At 40.4% G+C, this 20,694-nt stretch overlaps 1 protein-coding gene across 5 annotated transcripts in view; it reads right to left on the reverse strand.

Moving 5' to 3' along the window:
* The window catches only part of ATXN7L1 (ataxin 7 like 1), a 188,678-nt gene that overhangs the window by 12,442 nt on the left and 155,542 nt on the right, over positions 1–20,694 (reverse strand). For all 5 annotated transcript variants that reach the window (XR_003369658.1, XM_024208509.3, XM_026648684.1 and 2 more), the window contains 4 exons: positions 17,100–17,182; positions 15,988–16,244; positions 12,986–13,178; positions 7,307–7,428 (listed from right to left, as the gene is read on the reverse strand). Coding sequence is in view for 4 of the 5 variants with exons in the window: in XM_024208509.3 (XP_024064277.2) it covers positions 7,307–7,428; positions 12,986–13,178; positions 15,988–16,244; positions 17,100–17,182 (655 nt within the window). In the remaining variant the exon portion in view is untranslated. The remainder of the gene's footprint in view (positions 1–7,306; positions 7,429–12,985; positions 13,179–15,987; positions 16,245–17,099; positions 17,183–20,694) is intronic.

Here is a 20,694-nt window from a genome sequence, read left to right on the forward strand (position 1 = left end):
TGAACTTGGCCAGTTTCTGAGTTGTGAATCACAGGATCAGCACAGTTAGAAAAGCACAGTCCATCACACTGTCAGTGCAGGATTGTTCCCTATAGCCCATTTTAGGGCTGGCCAGATAGGATTAGTCAAATACCTATCTGATGAATTTCACTGATTTTTGTTGAATAACTTGTCATTTTTTTGTGGTATTTAATCAGCTCTATAGGTGGCTGAATACTATTTGGAGAATATATTATTCAATAATTACCAGTGAAATTAGTTATCTATATTGAATTTTGTTTTCTATTCAGCCAACTCAAGCATATATTTTATTGCTTTATCTAGTCTTACCTTAAGTATCCCAAGAAATTGGGCTTCTGTCATTTCTTCTGGGAAACTATTACATGGCCTTTTCCTGCCATTCAGCCTAAAGTTTAGCTTTCTTAATCTCATTCAATTTCTCCTAGTTACACTCTTGTCGGCCTCTCTAAGACAACTTTTTCGAGCCATGTTTACACCCTTCAGGGATTAATAGACTCAGATCCCCCTGGCCCCAGAATGGTCACTCAGACAAGTATACATAAAAACCCTAAACGGAGTATTTCCTTATAAAGTAGTTCCGATTCCCTAACTACTCTCATTGATCTTCTCTGAACTACCTCCTATTTGCAGTATCTATCTAGAATTGAAGGGCCTAGCACTGAACACAATGCTTATGTTAGAGAGGGGGATGGAATTATGCAGGGGCCTGGGAACTAGGAATTAATAAGAGCTAGTCTCAACTCTGCCAATGACTTGCTGTGTGACTGTGGGCAAGTTGCTTAGTTTCTGTGTGCCTCGCTTTCTTCATCTGCAAAGTGGGGGTGATAATTCTTACCCACCTTTGTGAGTAAGATGAAAAGGACTACATGAGTATTATTATTCTGGGGAACATATTCTCAGCACACTGCTTCATCTCACCCCTCATCTCTGCTGCATGATCCATAGCTATGGGACTGCAATAGCATCAGTTCTAGAGTAGTGCTTTACAAATGCCCCTGCTTAGAGGGACTGTAATGCAGTCAGTTGGGGAAGATGAGAAAAGCTCAGTCTGGAAGAAGGAGAGGATAAGAAAGGGATACAATTAGGGACCCAGTATCATGAACTTTCTATGTTATATGGAAAATAAAGTGCTGACAGAATTAACTGAAAAAAGAAATATTAAACATACGTAGAGATTTCATAAAGAGGCTGAGCTAGTAGTTGGGTAAAACATTTAAGGTTAGATCCTGCTCTCATTGAAATCCAAGGTAAAACTCTCACTGACTTCAATGGGAGCAGGATGGTGCCTTTTAACATGTTTCACAGTATTGACAGAGGTAGTGATTTTTTATACTTTTCCTGGTAGTCGCGATGCCAGTGACACACTCTCTCAGGGCTGGTCTACACTCAGCCGCTAGTTCGGTGGCTGGGGATCGAAGTTCTGGGTTCGACTTATCGCGTCTGGTCTGGACGCGATAAGTCGAACCAGGAAGTGCTCGCCGTCGACTGCGGTACTCCAGCTCGGCGAGAGGAGTACCGCGGAGTCGACGGGGAGCCTGCCTGCCGCGTGTGGACCGCGTCTGAACCGCGGTAAGTTCGAACTAAGGTATGTCGACTTCAGCTACGTTATTCACGTAGCTGAAGTTGCGTACCTTAGTTCGACTTGGGGGGTTAGTGTAGACCAGGCCTCAGTCACCTGAGTGCTGAATCTCTGGATGAACAAAACTAGTAGCTCACAAATCTTCTGAGCTTCTATTCTGGGGATCCACAGCTTTACCTTTGGGTGGCAAAAGTAATGGAACTATAGCTCTGAGCAGAAGGCTGGTCTAACGAACAGCCTCCTCTTTACCTGATAGTAAACTGCTACAGCTACTACGGAAAGATGAGAAACACTTGTGCAGCAAACACGTGCTATCTCTCAGCTATGCAGGAAACTAACCCCTGGGGCAACAAGCCCACTGTTTCCAAAGTCTGTCTCCCAGCACAGCAGCCTTATTTTTTGTAGGCTACAAGGTTAGTCAGAGAAGCCAAACTTTAGTATTTCAACAGTAATATATTTAAATAAAATTAAAACTGTTTTATCTAATAACTGCTATATAAGGCCTATAACAGCTCTGATCTATGGAGTGACATGAAACATTACAGAGTAATGTAGTTATATTGGATGGAGTATGCACATTGTGCAGTACAATCCCACAATCATATCTTCAAGCCCCAAGTGCAGTTTTTACATTGTTTTCTAAATTCTTAAATGTTAGTAATGCCGGCTATTTTTAATGCATCGGTGCAACTCATGCCCATATGCAGTGCTTAGGACACTGTTGCAAAATATAATGGTGAAATATGTTTAATATTGCATTGCAAATGGACATGTTAAGACCTCAATGCCAATGAGCCTCATGAAACCTGTGTGCTGCCAGGAATACCTCATGTTATGAAATCTTGACACACTGTATCAAGTGCTCACTGCATGGTACTGACACCATTCCCCTTTATTCCAAACACCTTCAGTCTCCTTCAGGGTTGTCACAGATATATAGTTTTCCTTCCAGTTTTGAGGGGAAAGAATAAACAGCATGCAAAGTTGACACCAATGATGCTCTGCAGATTGGTCAACAAAGTGTGCTGCTAGCCAAGCAGCATGAGAGAGAAGGACTGGGCTGTAATCGATATTTTTGTTCAGTATAAGAACGGACATACTGGGTCAGACCAAAGGTCCATCTTGCCCAGTATCCTGTCTTCCGACAGTGGCCAATGCCAGGTGCCCCAGAGGGAATGAACAGAACAGGTAATCATCAAGTGATCCATGTCCCGTAGCCCATTCCCAGTTTCTAGCAAACAGAGGCTAGGGACACGGATGAGGTTCAACAAGGACAAGTGGAGAGTCCTGCACTTAGGATGGAAGAATCCCATGCACCGCTACAGGCTGGGGACCTACTGGCTAAGCGGCAGTTCTGCAGAAAAGGACCTGGGGATTACAGTGGACGAGAAGCTGGCTATGAGTCACCAGTGTGCCCTTTTTGCCAAGAAGGCTAACGGCATATTGGGCTGCATTAGTAGGAGCACTGCCAGCAGATCGAGGGAAGTGATTATTCCCCTCTATTCGGTACTGGTGAAGCCACATCTGGAGTATTGCACCCAGTTTTGGGCCCCCCACTACAGAAAGGATGTGGACAAATTGGAGAGAGTCCAGTGGAGGGCAACGAAAATTATTAAGGGGTTTGGGCACATGATTTATGAGGAGACGCTGAGGGAAATGGGGTTATTTAGTCTGCAGAAGAGAAGAGTGAGCAGGGATTTGATAGCAGTCTTCAACTACCTGAAGGGGGGTTCCAAAGAGGATGGAGCTCATCTGTTCTCAGTGGTGGCAGATGGCAGAAAAAGGAGCAATGGTCTCAAGTTGCAGTGGGGGAGGTCTAGGTTGGATATTAGGAAAAACTATTTCACTAGGAGGGTGGTGAAGCACTGGAATGGGTTACCTAGGGAGGTGGTGGAATCTCTATCCTTAGAGGTTTTTAAGGTCCGGCTTGACAAAGCCCTGGCTGGGATGATTTAGTTGGGGTTGGTCCTGCTTTGAGCAGGGGGTTGGACTAGATAACCTCCTGAGGTCTCTTCCAACCCATATCTTCTATGATTCTGACACCATCCCTGCCCATTTTGGCTAACAGCCATTGATGGACCTATCCTCCATTAATTTATCTAATTCATTTTTGAATCCTGTTATAGTCTTGGCCTTCACAACTTCCTCTGGCAAAGAGTTCCACAGGTTGACTGTGCATTGGGTGAAGAAATACTTCCTTTTGTTTATTTTAAACCTGCTTCCTATTAATTTCATTTGGTGACCTCTAGTTCTTGTGTTATGAGAAGGAGTAAATAACACTGCTGTATTTACTTTCTCCATACCAGTCATGATTTTTTAGATCTCAATCATATCCCCACCTTAGTTGTCTCTTTTCCAAGCTGAAAAGTCCCAGTCTTATTAATCTTTCCTCATATGGAAACAGTTCCATACCCCTAATAATTTTTGTTGCCCTTCTCTGAATCTTTTTTGAGATGGGGCGACCACATCTGCACGCAGTATTCAAGATATGGGCGTACCATGGATTTATATAGAGGCAATATGATATTTTCTGTCTTCTTATCTATCCCTTTCCTAATGATTCCCAACATTCTGTTAGCTTTTTTGACCGCCACTGCACATTGAGTGAATGTTTTCAGAGAACTATCCACAATGACTCCAAGATCTTTCTTGAGTGGTAACACCTAATTTAGACCCCATCATTTTATATGTATAGTTGGGATTACATTTTCCAATGTACATTACTTTGCATTTATCAACACTGAATTTCATCTGGCATTTTGTTGCCCAGTCACCCAGTTTTGAGAGATCCTTTTGTAGCTCTTTGCAGTCTGCCTGGGACTTAACTATCTTGAATACTTTTGTATCATCTGCAAATTTTGCCACCTCACTGTTTACCCCTTTTTCCAGATCATTTATGAATATGTTGAATAGGACTGGGCCCAATACAGACCCCTTGGGGACATCACTATTTACCTCACTCCATTCTGAAAACTGACCATTTATTCCTATCCTTTGTTTCTGACCTTTTAACCAGTTACCAATCCATGAGAAGACTGTTTCTCTTATCCCATGACAGCTTACTTTGCTTAAGAGCCTTTGGTGAGGGACCTTGTCAAAGGCTTTCTGAAAATCTAAGTACACCATATCCACTGGATCCCCCTTGTCCACATACTTGTTGACCCCCCTCAAAGAATTCTAGTAGATTGGTGAGGCATGATTTCCCTTTACAAAAACCATGCTGACTCTTCCCCAACAAATTTCCATGGGTCTGACAATTTTGTTCTTTACTATAGTTTCAATCAGTTTGCCCGGTACTGAAGTCAGGCTTACCGTCTTGTAATTGCTGGATCACCTCTGGAGCCCTTTTTAAAAATTGGCATCACATTAGCTATCCTCCAGTCATTTGGTACAGAAACTCATTTAAATTATAGGTTACAGACTAGAGTTAGTAGTTCTTCAATTTCACATCTGAGTTCCTTCAGAACTCTTGGGTGAATACCATTTGGTCCTGGTGACTTATTACTGTTTAATTTATCACTTTGTTCCAAAACCTCCTCTAAATGACACCTCAATCTAGGACAGTTCCTCAGATCTGTCACCTAAAGAAGAATGGCTCAGGTTTGGGAATCTTGCTCACATCCTCAGCCATGAAGACCAATGCAAATAATTCATTTAGTTTCTCTGCAATGATCTTATCGTCCTTGAGTGCTCCTTTAGCATCTCCATCGTCCAGTGACCCACCTGGTTGTTTAGCAGGCTTCCTGCTTCTGATGTACTTACATTTTTTTTTTGCTATTACTTTTTGAATCTTTGGCTAGCTGTTCTTCAAATTCTTTTTTGGCTTTCCTAATTATATTTTTACACTTCATTTGCCCGAGTTTATGCTCCTTTCTATTTTCCTCACTAGGATTTAACTTCCACTTTTTAAAGGATGCCTTTTTGCCTCTCACTGCTTCTTTTACTTTGTTGTTTAGCCACGGTAGTATTTTTTTGGTTCTCTTACTATGTTTTTTAATTTGGGGTATGCATTTAAGTTGAGCCTCTATTATGGTGTAGTTAAAAAGTTTCGATGCATCTTGCAGGGATTTCACTTTTGGCACTTTTAATTTCTGTTTCACTAACCTCATTTTTGTGTAGGTCCCCTTTCTGAAATTAAATACTACAATGTTGGGCTGCTGTGGTGTTTGCCCCGCCACAGGGATGTTAAATTTAATTATATTATGGTCACTATTACCAAGTGGTCCAACTATATTCACCTCTTGGACCAGATCCTGTGCTCCACTTAAGACTAAATCAAGAATTGCCTCTCCTCTTGTGGGTTCCAGACTAGCTGCTCCAAGAAGCAGTATTTTAAGGTGTCAAGAAACTTCATCTCTGCATCCCGTCCTGAGGTGACATGTACCCAGTCAATATGGGGATAGTTGAAATCCCCCATTATTATTGAACTTTTTATTTTAATAGCCTCTCTAATATCCCTGAGCATTTCACAGTCTCTATCACCATCCTGGTCAGGTGGTTGGTAATATATCCCTACCGCTATATTTTTATTATCAGAGCATGGAATTATTATCCATGGAGATTCTATGGTACAGTTTGGTTCATTTAAGATTTTTACTTTATTTGATTCGATGCTTTCTTTCACATATAGTGCCACTCCCCCACCAGGAAGACCTGATTTGTCTTTCCGATATATTTTGTACCCTGTATTACTGTGTCCTATTGATTATCCTCATTCCACCAAGTTTCTGTGATGTCTATTATATCAAGATCCTCATTTAATACGAGGCACTTTAGTTCACCCATCTTATTATTTAGACTTCTAGCATTGGTATATAACCACTTTAAAAACTTGTCCATTTTTGGCTGTCTGCCATTACATGATGAAATCAAATGGGACTTTTTCATTTGACTGTTTCTCACACTATCTCTCTCTCTCTCTATATATACACACACACACATGCACTTGCACAACACAAATATATATATATATATATATATATATATATATATATATATATATATTTTTTAAAGTCAGCTCTAGACAGAGAAAAATATCACCAGTTCCTTTCCTGCATGATATATGAAATATGTTTAACATTTCAGCTTGTTGTCAGAGGTATTTTAGTCAGTATGGAGAAAACTACTGTGGGTTTTCAAGCAATGAGCATTCAACACATCAATACATTGCTGTAGTGTATCTCTGAACCACCACCACCACCTCAATGATAGCCAAAGAAAAAAAATCTTTTCTACATTGGCCTCTCAGTGAAGTCAGGGCAAAATAATGGGTAAAGAAAGTCATGTCTGTAGATAATAAATCTATACAATTGCATGAAGCAGACACAAATATTTTGGAAAAATGGGCTGCACAACAGAATGACACATAAGCAGTTAGAAGGCTAATGGAACTACCCTACCCTAGAGGTACAGAGGGACAAGTGACCTAGATGTGGTACACGTCTGTTAAGATCATCAGCAGCCACCAAGTAGAAATCTGCTTCGGAACTCTGACTAAAAAATTATTCTGTTGTGCTGCAAGCTCCTAAAGGCTAGCTGTATTTCTTGAGTACAAAGAATAAAATTGTATTCATGTAACTGACACTACCTAATGTGCCAGGTAACTTTAAAAAAAAGCGTTTCATGGAAGTGGTTAATTTAGAAGACTGTAAGCATTAACTATTATAAAAGAATAAAACATCCACATGGTGCAAAATTCTCACTTACTTCCACATCTGTGAATTCAAGTGTTTTTCTACCATGGAGTTTAGTGCGAATCGAAAACGGTCCCATCTTCTGTCAAATACATAGTATCCTCTTCCCATTAAGCGACTGCCATATGAACAAAACTGAAAGAAAAGACATTTCAATGTTGCTAATAGACTAATACATTAGTACAAAATGTATAGCGAAAATAATTAAAAAAAAAAAAATATATATATATATACACACACACACATCCATACACACACATACTTGCACCACACAAACATATATATTTTTAAAAGTCAGCTATAGACAGAAGAAAATATCACCAGTTACTTTCCTGTATGATATATGAAATATGTTTAACATTTCAGCTTGTTGTCAGGGGTATTTTATACATCCGCTAAAAACTCACCTGTGTGTGGTAAGGGCTTGATTCTAATATCAGAGTCATACTTTCTCTTTCAAACATCATGTAAGTCCTGACCTGAAATGTTAGAGAAGTAATTCCTGCTAATACCGTAATTGCCTCAATCGGCTATACCATTCAATGCATGTTAAATACCATGGTTCATTAAGCAAGAATAAAAATCTTTCTAAAGAAATGAAATGAAAAGCACTGTACCACTGTCCTTAATAAACCACTTCACAAATGCCTGAATAGATGACACTTCAGGAAGAGGAGAAAAAGCGTTGCCGTCAGTACATCCTGTACAGAAGAGTGCACAACACCCCATTCTCCTGGCTCCACATGCATTGACTAGTGGGTACTATCTCCCTGTGGGAATTCTACAGAAGACTCCAAAAGGGTGTATTTGCACCACAATCTCTAGAGACTTTTGGGGATGAATTTAAAAACCACTGAGAGGGCATCACTAAAAGCTTTCCATGCTTTTGGGTTGTCTACTTTCTTTTTGGTCACCATTACCGATCCTTAACGTGGCAAGGGGTTGGGGTGACAGATCTCTGTGGAGTAGATTCCTCTTAGAAGTCAACATCAGAAAACAATGGAACCACTTTTCTAGCCTCTTGATACACTTATCTCTGTAGTCATCTTTATTTAACTTAGCCCTCATTCCTGCTCCTAATGCCAACAGCCAGTATCCTAGGAACACTATTACTACATACAATTATCTTGTTTTTCTGTCTTTCTGTTTCAGCACACTCCAAACTGGTCCAGTAGCATGCTATGGCCCCAGTGATATATATGTTCAGGACACTCTTGTAACTCTCACTCTCTGCCAGTGCAGCCCCCATGCACCACAGCAATTACGCATCTGTAAGAAGATGGAAGACACACAACTCTCGGACTGCAGATGGCCAGCAGCTGGCCATCCTACAAAAAGTAATATTTTGTACTGGTTGCCAAAGAGAGGGTAAAAAGAACACAAAAGTGGTGTAGTAAAACCAGATTACACCGCCACTCAGAGCATAGCTGTTATGATTACATGGATTGAGGTGACTGCATCAAACCCCAGAATCAATGACCAGGTCACTGTGTGAGCAAACAAAGTTTCTTTCATATGAAATAACACATTATATTTATTAAGCAAATGTGGAATGGAAGAGAGGAGGGAGATTACTGTGCGTCCCTGATGAATCCTGAACATTCCCTCACTTCTCCAGTTATACTTAACCCCTTACCCTCAAGATTGAATACTGCAGCTACTGTTATACTGGATGAAGATGGCTATATTGAAATACACTGACATAATTACAACACTAGCTGGACCTCTCTTCCTTTTCTGATCTCTCTGAGTATCCACTCAAGGCGCTAGGCCTTGGGCTTTTACCTACCCTGGGGTTGAATTTCGCAATTTGCCCACTCCTAGACCAGGTCCATGCTATAGTAACCAGTGTATCAACTCAGCAGGTCTTACTGAGTTCAGGCACCTGTGGTTCTTCCCTTTGGGAGTCTGTGGCCAGCAGTATAGAAGGTAAAATCAAAGTTCTGCTTATTTAGCAGAAGGAACAAAGCTTTTAGATAAAAAAGATTTTAAATCAACAATCTACACATGTCTATCTTACCAAAGATCTCACCATCCCCTAAGATGGTTAGAGTTAGGCAGGCCTATCTTCTTCAGACACTCCAGGAGATCCCTGTGTCTCACACTGGTTCCCCCAAATGCCCACTACCTCTCTCTTGAGAAAGGGTTCCTTTTAAGCCCTGTTACAGTTCTTTTGTTATTCTAAATTTGTGTGCGACACTGCACCCCATATTCGTCACAGTGATATTATTATGATATAATTACGGCATAATTATGATGCATTTAGTACAAGACGGGTCATGTGAGGTGTCATTGGAAAGTTATGCTTTGCTCAATATGATTATCCTATTTGTATGCATGTATCATTTTTGTATCTGAAGTTATGAATATTGACTATGTATCTGTATTTCAAATGTAGTTACACCTGGGTGACGCCCACTAGGCAAGATGCTTTCAGCCTAGATAGCTGGCTGGGAAGGGTCTATTCAGGGTAATGAGTCATTAGGGAAAACAATAGGCTTTAGGAGAAACTTATCTCCCACCTGGTGAGCCTTCCTGAGAACACTCCAGAAACATGTAAGTAATGGCTGCTATGACACAGCAAGGCATGTAAGGGCCTTGTCTCTGGACTCCATCTTGGATACCGGTGTTTTTCCACAAACTGAGGTTTGGGACAAAGGGTCCCCACCACATGCTAAAGCTATATAAGGCAGGGAGTGACATCATCAGGTTTTCTTCACTCTCCACACAAGACGACTCCTGGAAACACTGGAGGAACAAAGACTGAACTGGGGGAAGTGCTGGACTCAGGCTAAAGGGATTTCTAGCCTGTGTATGAAAACCTGGGGATTCCAAGCTGTAAAGCAAGTGCAGCTTGGGCCTTGAGAATCTGCATGCCTGCCTGTATCATCAGCCAGGGTGAGAATTTGCTAATTCATATCCTATCTTTCTAGTATCTTAGACTTAATTTGCGTTTTTGTTTACTAGGTGATCTGCTTTGATCTGTTTGCTCTCACTTATAATCTATCTTTTGTAGTTAATAAACCTGTTTTTGCTTTATCTAAACCAGTATGTTGGAATGAAGTGTATGGGAAATCGTATCTCAAGGCTGTTGCATATTCCTCTCCACACTGTGTGTGTGTGTGTGAACTCTATGAGCTTACGCTGTACAGTTCCCTGTGTGGTGCAAGACGATATAATTCTGGGTTTATACTCCAGTGGGGGGGTCCTAAGCTGGGAAGCCGGTGGTTATTTTGGCTGTAGGCTCTCTATTGTTGGTTTATGCAGTCGCTGGTTGGAGAACCTGCATGTAACTGCAGCTGGGTGTGTCCCTACCTGTGTGAATGCTGGTGGAAGTGTAAGACCGGGAGCAGGTCTGCAGCTTGTCACAGCAGCACAGTGTGAGAGGGAACCCAGGCTGGTGAGTCAGAGGGCTCAGTGGTACCCCAGTTCCAGGTGGCACCCGGGGGGTGGGGGCGGAAGAGGGGAGAACCCGTCACATTGTGGTCCTTGAGCCTTCTGATCAAAACCAGTCCTGTAGGTTCTGCAGGAGATTGAGCCGGAGTTTTCAGAGCTGATGGTTCTGCCACTATCTCTTAACAACAAGTATTTCCTGAGCAATGGCTTATATTGAGCCAGTCTTTTCTTTCTGCCTGTTTTCCTAGTCAGACAAACCCAACAGATTTATTCCTAGGTTGAGCTAAACCAATATATCCATACACTATACATCCAATTAACCAGGCCAATATTCATTATTACAGAATCACTGTCTCTTCACACTCATGAACGCTGTTCCTTTGACACTCAGTGGGGTGGCTGTTTGGTAACAATGCATTCTGTATCTAGTGGTTCTTTCATACTTCTTTCAGTGCATCCAAGTCCACAACAATCCTCTACAAAAAGGCTTTGAAAACAGTCCAACATGGGTCTGCTGGTGACGCTGCAGAGAATACTAGACAGACAGATACCCAATGTTTTATGGAGATTTCTTTACTGTACAATTCTACTGGTGACAAGAGCTTTCCTATAGTTGTCTTATGTGTTGCTTCGTGCAACATGAAAAGGATAGTACTCAATGAAATGAGACATACTATCTACCCATCTGGGCTCCTATATAAACACCCATCAACTGCAGTATTCGAGTGCCAGTACCCAGACAACGGGTATAATTTAACATGAATTCCTTAGCATAAGTTCAAATACAATGATTGTGAGGAAGGGAAGCACATGCTGGATGGAGATAGGAGAAATTTTTTCACAAGTTAGGGATACCATCTTCACTTATGAGTAGCTCCACTTCACTTTGCCTCTGGGTTAGGAGACCATCCAAAATTAATACACATTTTGGAGAGTTTATGCTACATTACATAGCTTGTTTATAGGACAACTAATTATGTAGATTTTTTTTTAATTTTAAAAGAATTTTAGCTTTTCTTTACTGTTCAGTGACTCTGAAATCACATCTATGCTATCCGTCTGAGAAAGTGCCACCTGCAACTTTGTATAATTGACAGACACACAGTAGGATTCACCAAACAAGCCGTTGTAGTTTCTGGACATGATAATTACAGTAGGATAAATTCTAATGCTGGCTATCCTTTAAAACATGGGGAAAATAAACATATAGATGGAGCGATATTTAAATTTAATTTGAAAATCAGTGTAAACATATATTAATTTTTGGGCATCTATGTGCCTAGTCCAGGAGTAACAACACAGGTAAAATTCTCCATTTCTTCAATGGGAATTATGTACATTTAAGTCTGAGGACTAGACTACGTTGCAGTCGTCATACTGTTTCAGTATATTACTGTGGTGTGATATAGAAGCAGAGTCTCTTAATTGCGCAAATTGTATAGAAAATAAATTGATGAAAACTTCTAGCTGTCATTAATTTCCTTAGCTTGATTTTTATGAGAGCTGTCTGCTCAGGAGTTCAAGAATTATCTGATTACTGCTTTCATTGTACTAGATAAACAAATACACTCTTAAGTTCTGGTACCATATGGCTGCACTTATGAGTAACAATAAAACTTAAAACTAGCAGAGGAGAAAGACAACAGGAGCAGCCAGACCGGCACACACTTGAGCCAGAGTGCTTCCAGAGCAGATGGATTAAGCCTCACTCAGGAGAGGACACTCAATTTTTAGATGAATAAGGCAATGAGATCAATGCACAAGTGCATTCATATGAAAATAGCACTCCTGAAGTGTTATTGCTCCAAGGTGGACTACACATACTCAAGAATATAAAGCAGTTTAATCACTTGGTAGCTTTTTTGTTGCTATAAGATTTTCAAGGACATTTAGATGTTGTCATTTAACCTAAGATGTTAGCTCTTCCTAAGATATAAAGGCTAATTGTCTCTCATGCCAGTTTTACACAAATGTAACTATTCATTACATCAGAATTACTTTTGGTTTTTACTGATGTCAGTGAGAGGGAAATCTAGCCCTAAAACTTTTTTTTTCTACAGCTGACCTTTTATTGTGCCCATAACCTTGTACTATTAATGTCATGTGCACTAACCTGTTTCTCCCCTCCTCCCCTACCCATCATTGTCTTCTATCAGAATCAGATGTATTTGTCTGATTTAGACTGAAAGCTTTAGAATGCAGAGTCCTTATTTCTTACATGTCTGTAGAATGCCATACACACCAATGGCATAGTATAAACAACAACAGCAACAATGCTGTAAAAAGACAGACATACCCCAAGAGGCCTCGGGTGGTGTCCAGAAAAATGACAGTCTAATTTCTCGGATTCTTCAGCTCCATCCACTTCTCCTTCATCACTGGACAGTCTACTAGCTAAATCTCCTCCCATGGAAGGTAGTGGCAGTTCTGGTACATAGCCACTGTGGTTTGAAGAACTGCTGCTGTTTACACTATTTGCAGATGATGGTCTAAGAGGAGAAAAAAGATTTACAGTCTCAATGTTTTGAAGAAGCTCCATAACCAGCTTGCTAAAACCGCATTGTACGGCACAACATCTGTTCAAGCTCCAAAGTAAATGGCACAAGAAATGACAGTGTAAGCAGCACAAAAATGATGTGGGGGCAATTAAGAAGATTTTTTAAAAATTACATCACTTTCACAGTTCAGCCTTTCACGATTAAATTTGTGTTGGATGAAGTTACATTTGGGGCTCATAGGAGGGTCAGTTTAAGAGGTATGAAAGGCAAAGAAAGTATATTTGAATAAAAACAAAAAATAAATGGGAAAGAAACTGAAAGGCTGACACATCGAACCATTACTCTGTTACTTGCCAAAAAACGAGGTGTCCAGTTCTGTAATTTTATTTGCTATGAAATTCCTACCAGAAAAAGGTCAACTAGCTTAGTAAATGTAATAAAATGCCTGGCTTAGTTTATTTCCAGCTAGTTAAGTAAACCCAGATAGCTCTATATTGTAGGATTTTCCCAGCAGACAACTTTATCTGGCCTTTCTCTAAAACCCTATAAAAAAGTCAAAGCAGGACCATCCAGAATAGTGCAGGCTTTGTGCTAGACACTCCCCGCTCACCCCCCAAAACAATCCCTGCCCCCATTGCACGACAGTGCCTTCTTTAGCAACAAATGTTTATGCTTCAAAAGCAGCCTAGAAACAATTATTGGGGGAATTCAGTTATAGTCAGTGAAGACTTGCACCCTATGTGGCCAAGTGTGCATGTGTGCTAGTCTGAAGGTAGAGGGAAACAAATGGTCTGTAACTGGTAGCCTGATTTTGTCACTTCTCTAGTCAAGTGAATTTACTGCTAAATTGTTTCTCCCTCAGTTTTGTACTCTCTGATTCTGAGAAGTCACATGTGCAATAATCTAGAGTCCAAATGTAGATTTCATAGACTATCAGGGTTGGAAGGGATCTCAGGAGGCCATCTAGTCCAACCCCGTGCTCAAAGCAGGACCAATCCCCAGATGGATTTTTGCCCCAGATCCCTAAATGGACCCCTCAAGGATTGAACTCACAGCCCTGAGTTTAGCAGGCCACTGCTCAAACCACTGAGCTATCCCTCTCCCTGATTTAGAGAAACAACCATTCTAGTACATTTGTTGAGTGCTTACAATAAAAACATGCTGCTGCTAATATAGGCATGTTTTCAGTGCCTAATAGGTTTTTCTCTAAAATTACCTTGGAGTTGATGAGAATCTTAACGTAATAGGACGCAGCCCCCCTAAAATGTCACTAGTTGTAGCCAATCTGCCTCTGTTTTGTGGAAATTGCAGTTGCTTATACCTCTAACTGCACTGAGGTTTACAATCTCAAACCAGTTATACACGTTACTGTACCGAGATCGAGGGAGACTAATAGTCACTATGATGGTAAATGCAGGCACTGCAGCAGAAATGAGTACTTAATGGGTAGAATTACAAAGTGTAACTGGTAAGCTCATCTTCCTTGCCTGTTGTTCTGACCGCTTCACCCTTCTCTTTGAAACCCTCCACTGGCTTTCACCACAGTAAGTGCAAGCCTTTAAGTCTCTTCATAACTTTGCCATTCCCTGCCTCTCTGCCCATCTCTTTGTAGTCTCCCCTCTCCACCAGTGATGCCAGCCTCATCTGCCAGTTTGTCAGTCTCACCCAAACATCTACACACATTCTTCCATGCTCCTTGCCCTGAACTGAATTAGCTAATTATTGATGGCTTGAGGAGCTGACAGGAGCACCTGGCAATTACTTTATTCAGAATAATTTCTAAAGTGGCAAGTGCAGATATGCATATAAAAACTGCATATCCTTGTTTGTACCTCTCTTCCTGCACCCTTTCTATGTCACTTGGTTATTTTAGATATGCTCTTTGAGGCACAGACAGTATCTTTGTATGTGTTTGTACAATACCAAGCACACTAGGGGCCCAATCCCAACTGGGACCTCTCAGAAGAAGTGAATTATGAAATAATAAAAGAAGCATGGATCAATCTGACTTGACTGACCCCATCAACCCTATCCAAAACTGGTGCTCCAGTTCAAAAGCTACACAAGTGACTGCCACTTGGCCTGCTGAGCTATATGCTAGAAACTAGACCACATGGGGCGTTTACCAGATCATTACTGGGGTTCAGCGGACACAGTATACTATGCCAGAACTTCTGTGGAGGGGTTTCATCCGTTTCTTTAGAAGTTGGGCTTCCGTTCTAAGAAGTGTTGTTAGCCCTTGTGGTTGCAAAGAAAACCTGAATAAGAAATGATGAGCTACAGACAGATAGCCTGAAAGAACAGTGCTAAGGGCCAGCTGCTGATCACTTTGTTTACACTGAAGTGCACCTTCCTGTACAAGTAGTCCCATTAAAGTGAACAGGAATTATTAAGTGGCACCTTCCTTCACAAACTTAACCGAGAGGCATGAATTGCCCTGATTCACTTAAATGAAATGACTCTAAAACCTATTCATGATATTTTGAATATTAACTTTGCTAACTTCTACTGACCATTTTAGCTGAAACATTCAGCTACTCTGCGACTGACAGCAGAGCTTATGAAATAACCACTCTCCCCCATCCCAATCAGAGCCCTGACTATTATACAGTGATTTAAGTACTGCTATTAGTGTTATCTATTTCCAGCTCCTGAGAAGAACCCTATATTAATAGTTTATTATGGAATACTCCATATAAATATGACACAAATATAACTTTATCTGTACACAAGACATAGAGGGACATTTGCTATAGAAGTTTCAGAATATCGCATTCATGCATTTGAGAAGGCTGCTCACCTAGCAAGTACAGAATTGGGTGGTCTAGATTTTGCAGGAAATGTTACTTTAGGTTCTTGCCCAGAGTTCAGTGAAGATCCTGGCAAAGAATCCTGTGCTGGTGTGGGATGGCTCGGATGGGTTTCCCTTATAGACTGTGGATGCTCCTTGTCTTTTGCAACTTCTTTTTCCCTGGATCGAGCTTTGTGTTCAGCTAGAAGGATGTCAAACTGTTTTTTGCGACCTGGAACTGCTCGTCGATGGTTAAGTGAATGAGTCTAAAAATAGGGTGGTTAAAAAGAATTTGTGTATAAAACGTTTGTGAATGCTCTAAATTTCTGAAACACAATTCTAAGAAAAAAACTCCACTTAAAACAACTTTAGATTTAGTCATGGCAATAAAAAGTTGCTATTCCACATAGCCCTGGATACATTCAAGAAATTATTCTCAGGATGTGTCCAATTTATCTTAAAATTATCTTTAGGGACAATTTTCATAATGGAAACGATCCATTTACCATTTCCAAGACAAATAGTATCCCAACAGTATTACTAATATTCTATCTAGAGCATTGTAATTGCAGCCCTTAATCTACAATAAATAATTAGATTTGGTTGGACTGGCAAATGTATAAATATAAATAAGGGTAGATATTCAAGCACATTGCCCTGTTCCCCTCTACAGACCAACAGCAGTAGATATATGTGTGTCTTACACTGTTGTTTCAGTAATGTGAGTCTTTTAGCCATATAAACAGATCTCAAATTATTTATAAGAAAATGAATTTCATCTTTACTACAAGGAGACTGTGTAACAGTGCGGCTGCATATATTAACCAAAAATCAGTGTTTAAAGCAATGCTATTGAGTGCATGTAAATAAATTGTAATGCCCTTTGCATCACAAATGATAAGGAAAACCTTCTTTGTCAAAAATGTCAGTGGAATGATGTAGATGCTCTGATTCATCAAAGAAACAGAATAGAATTACTTTAGCAAGAATTACCTGTGGATAGTGTCTGAATACCATACCCATTGTCTGTAAGACAGGAGCAGGTATGACCTCTCAAATTACCGTGGTGGGATTTTAAACTACAACAAAGCATCTGATATTTTATCTTCTGAGAAAAGTACCTTGCAGGTGAGTGATCTTGTGCAAGGTTTCTTTGTTTCAGGATCCAGTACTCCACAGTGTTTATTTGGGTCAAATTCTCTTTCTGTTTGGGGAAAAAAAAGAAAAGAAAAGATTGTCTCAAAAATACATGTTTTTAAATGGATGTGTCAATTAAGACTACTTCCTAGAAAATACATATTTTTTAAGGGGCTGCAGTAAGCTGTCCCTGGTTATTCACCCAAGCCCAATTTGAACCATCCTGACCTATACCAGCAAAGCATCTCTTGTACCACATGCATGGCTGAGACAATTCTGTTCTCTCCTTTCCCTGCACATGGCACCCATCAGTAACACCGGATTTCACTTACAGAATTCAGAGAACTTGCTATTACACTAGGGAACGCTTCACTTGACAAAAAGTCTTTTGGGAGTAGTAATTAAGGAGGTTGTGGTACGTCTACACGACCCGCCGGATCGGCGGGTAGTTATCCAACTGTCGGGGATCGATTTATTGTGTCTACACTAGACACGATAAATCGATCCCCGATCGCTCTGCCGTTGACTCCTGTACTCCACTGTGGCAAGAGGCGGAAGCGGAGTCGACAGGGGAGCGACAGCAGTCGACCTCGCGCCATGAGGACGCGAGGTAAGTCGACCTAAGATACATCGACTTCAGCTACGCTATTCTCGTAGCTGAAGTTGCGTATCTTAGGTCAACCCCCCCACCCCCCACCAGTGTAGACCAGGCCTGTGTCATTATTGCATTCAGAGATATGGGCTAAAGAATGGGGCTTGACAGAAGCGTCCAAGTACCAGACTAAGCCAAGTATTTGAGTTAAATTTCAACTACAGTAGAACCTCAGAGTTATGAACACCTCAGGAATGGATGTTGTTCATAACTCTGAAATGTTCATAACTCTGAACAAAATGTTATAGTTATTCTTTCAAAAGTTTACAACTGAACATTGACTTAATACAGCTTTGAAACTTTACTATGCAGAAGAAAAATGCTGCTTTCCCTTTATTTTTGTAGTAGTTTACATTTAACGCAGTATTGTACTATGTATGCCTTTTTTCCGTCTCTGCTGCCGCCTGATTGTGTATTTCCGGTTCCAAATGAGGTGTGGGGTTGACTGGTCAGTTCGTAACTCTGAGGTTCTACTGTATGACTACCGCTGTGGCCAGTAAGGCCAAAATTTTCCATATATGGCCATTGATTTTGGGTGTCTCAAATCTTTGGGTGCCCAGCTTAAGACACCTACTGACTGTTTGCCGCAGCTCCCAGTTACTTCAACTGGGAGTAGCAGGTGAGCAGAACCTCTGAAGAACCAGGCCATAGATATCTCAAGCTTTACACTAAAAATTTGAATCAGTCAAAATTACCAGCTACATTTGAAAGTTTTGGCCTAAATCTGTCCCCTTTTCACCAGTTGTAAAAATGGGTATAATAATTATTATTTTCCTATTTCACAGGGGCATTGAGAAGCTTACTTAAAGTTTGCAATGCATTTTGAAAAGAGAAAGAACTTACTGAGTTCTGAATATTATTAGCAATAGTAAACATCCATTGAGAGATTCGTTTTAGTATATTTAATGCTAACTGTACCTGATTTACATATTTTACTACCATTTTTAATTTTGTATGTCTCACCCACAATTTATGTACAACATAGGTTTTAGTTTTATACTATAGCACTGTAGCAGAAACATGAACACGTACTTAGTTTATACCTCCCTCCCCACTGTTTTGATAGCCTTGACAGGAATACAAATAGCTATGCATATATCTCATTCCCCACTCTGGCACTTTGAGTGCAGAAGGTGGGAGCCTGCGAGGATTCTAAAAAATAATACTGGCCACTCCAGGCTTGTATTACATTCCCAAGGTTACAGCTTTTCTCTAACCTTGGATGGGTAGATGCTGCCACCACCAAGTGCAAAAACCCCTTTGAGAACCCAGGAAGGCACACTTGGGAATTCCTTCCTGTGGGGTACCCCTCAAGCCCTTTCACACCCCCCTCCAGGGAAGAGCTGAGAAAGAAAACAAAGGAAATCAGCTGTTGCCACCAGCTAATTAAACAACATGCACAAACATCTTTGGGACACAAAAATCCAATCCTGTCCTTAAAAAAGGTAAATGTTATTAAAAACTAAAAGAAAGAAAATACACCTGAAATTAGGCTTTTTGCTAAGTTTTTAAAGAAAACAATTACAAGGATTAAGCATCAAGATAGCTTCTTGAGGTCCAGCTTAAAGGTTACAAGCAAAACAAAAGCACCTGGGGTTAGCATAGAGGAGTCCACAACTCATAAAGAAATTAAAGAGATAAACCTAATCACGTCTTCTTAGACATTTCCTGACCTACTTACATATCTGGGGTTTCAAATGAGTAGTTTCTACTCATTTTTTTCAGACCTGGCCCAAAGCTTTTTACAGCATCGCTGCTCTGTCCCACCCTCTCCAGAGAACAATAAAGACAGACAAAGGGGGAGTTTTTTCCCAATTTTAAAAAGTTCTAGCCTTCCCATTGGCTCTTTTGGTCAGGTGCCCATTCCCTTCCTTTTACCTATGCAGGGAGACTTTTTAACCCTTTACAGGTAAAGCAAGTAGAGAACAGCTATTAAGAGGGATTTTTATAGCTAACTGGCTGGCTGGGTCCATAAAAGGGAGCTACTACCTCCCTTTCATTTATCAGAATTCCATTGTCACATACATAATGGAAAAAATAGCTCTGTCATTTAACAATTCCCTCAAATCTATGTTTGTACAATTGTGCAGTTTTCTGAATGCCACTAGTAAATACTTTCAATCTATATAGAACCTTTAATTTAAGATCCAAAAATGCTTTACAAACAGTAAATCTCAACATCCCTGCTGAAATAGGGTATGAATTATTACCCCCATTTTACAGATGAGTAAACCAATGCACACAATGAAGTTAGGGGACTTGCTTGAGGTCATACAGCAAGTCAGTGGCAGAGCTGGGAGTAGAATCTGATTTCTGACTCCCACTACTTGCAATAGGAAGACAACACTTGCTTCCTAGATGTACTAGTGACTGACAGATCTGAGTACGGAGTTATACATATTTTTTAGAACTTAATAGTAAACAAAATGTTAAATAAGTATTTGTGTTGTTGACCCTTGGATAAAGAGACATAGCAGAAAGAGGGGATAACAAGGCATTCCAGAGCAGGTGCATACCCCTGAAATGGTGGTCAGTGCCATGACTATTGGAAAACTACAATGACAATGAAATCTGTCCTGAGTAGTAGACGCTGCTGTGGCCCTTGAAGCATAGCCAACACTAAAGGGCTTGTACAGTAAATAAGATGAAACTACAGAAATATTTAATACATCCAAATGTATGTTCAAAGGCCAAGTGTATGAGTCAATTATTTAAGTTATGCTGTTAAATGTATATAATGTGTTGTTCTAGGCTCATTTACCTAATCTCCTCCTTTGCCCCCCAAAATAAAACAAACTATACTGACAAGATTGTTACTAAAAAGAACCACAAGAGAAAGCTGGAGTGAATGGACAAGCCTTGCTATATGCCCTGAACATGTAGGACCAACATGGAAGCAAATTCAAAAACCAAGAGTGCTCCACTAA

Source organism: Terrapene carolina, unplaced genomic scaffold (genome assembly GCF_002925995.2).
Source record: "Terrapene carolina triunguis isolate 2854851 unplaced genomic scaffold, T_m_triunguis-2.0 Scaffold68, whole genome shotgun sequence".
NCBI lineage: Eukaryota > Metazoa > Chordata > Testudines > Emydidae > Terrapene > Terrapene triunguis.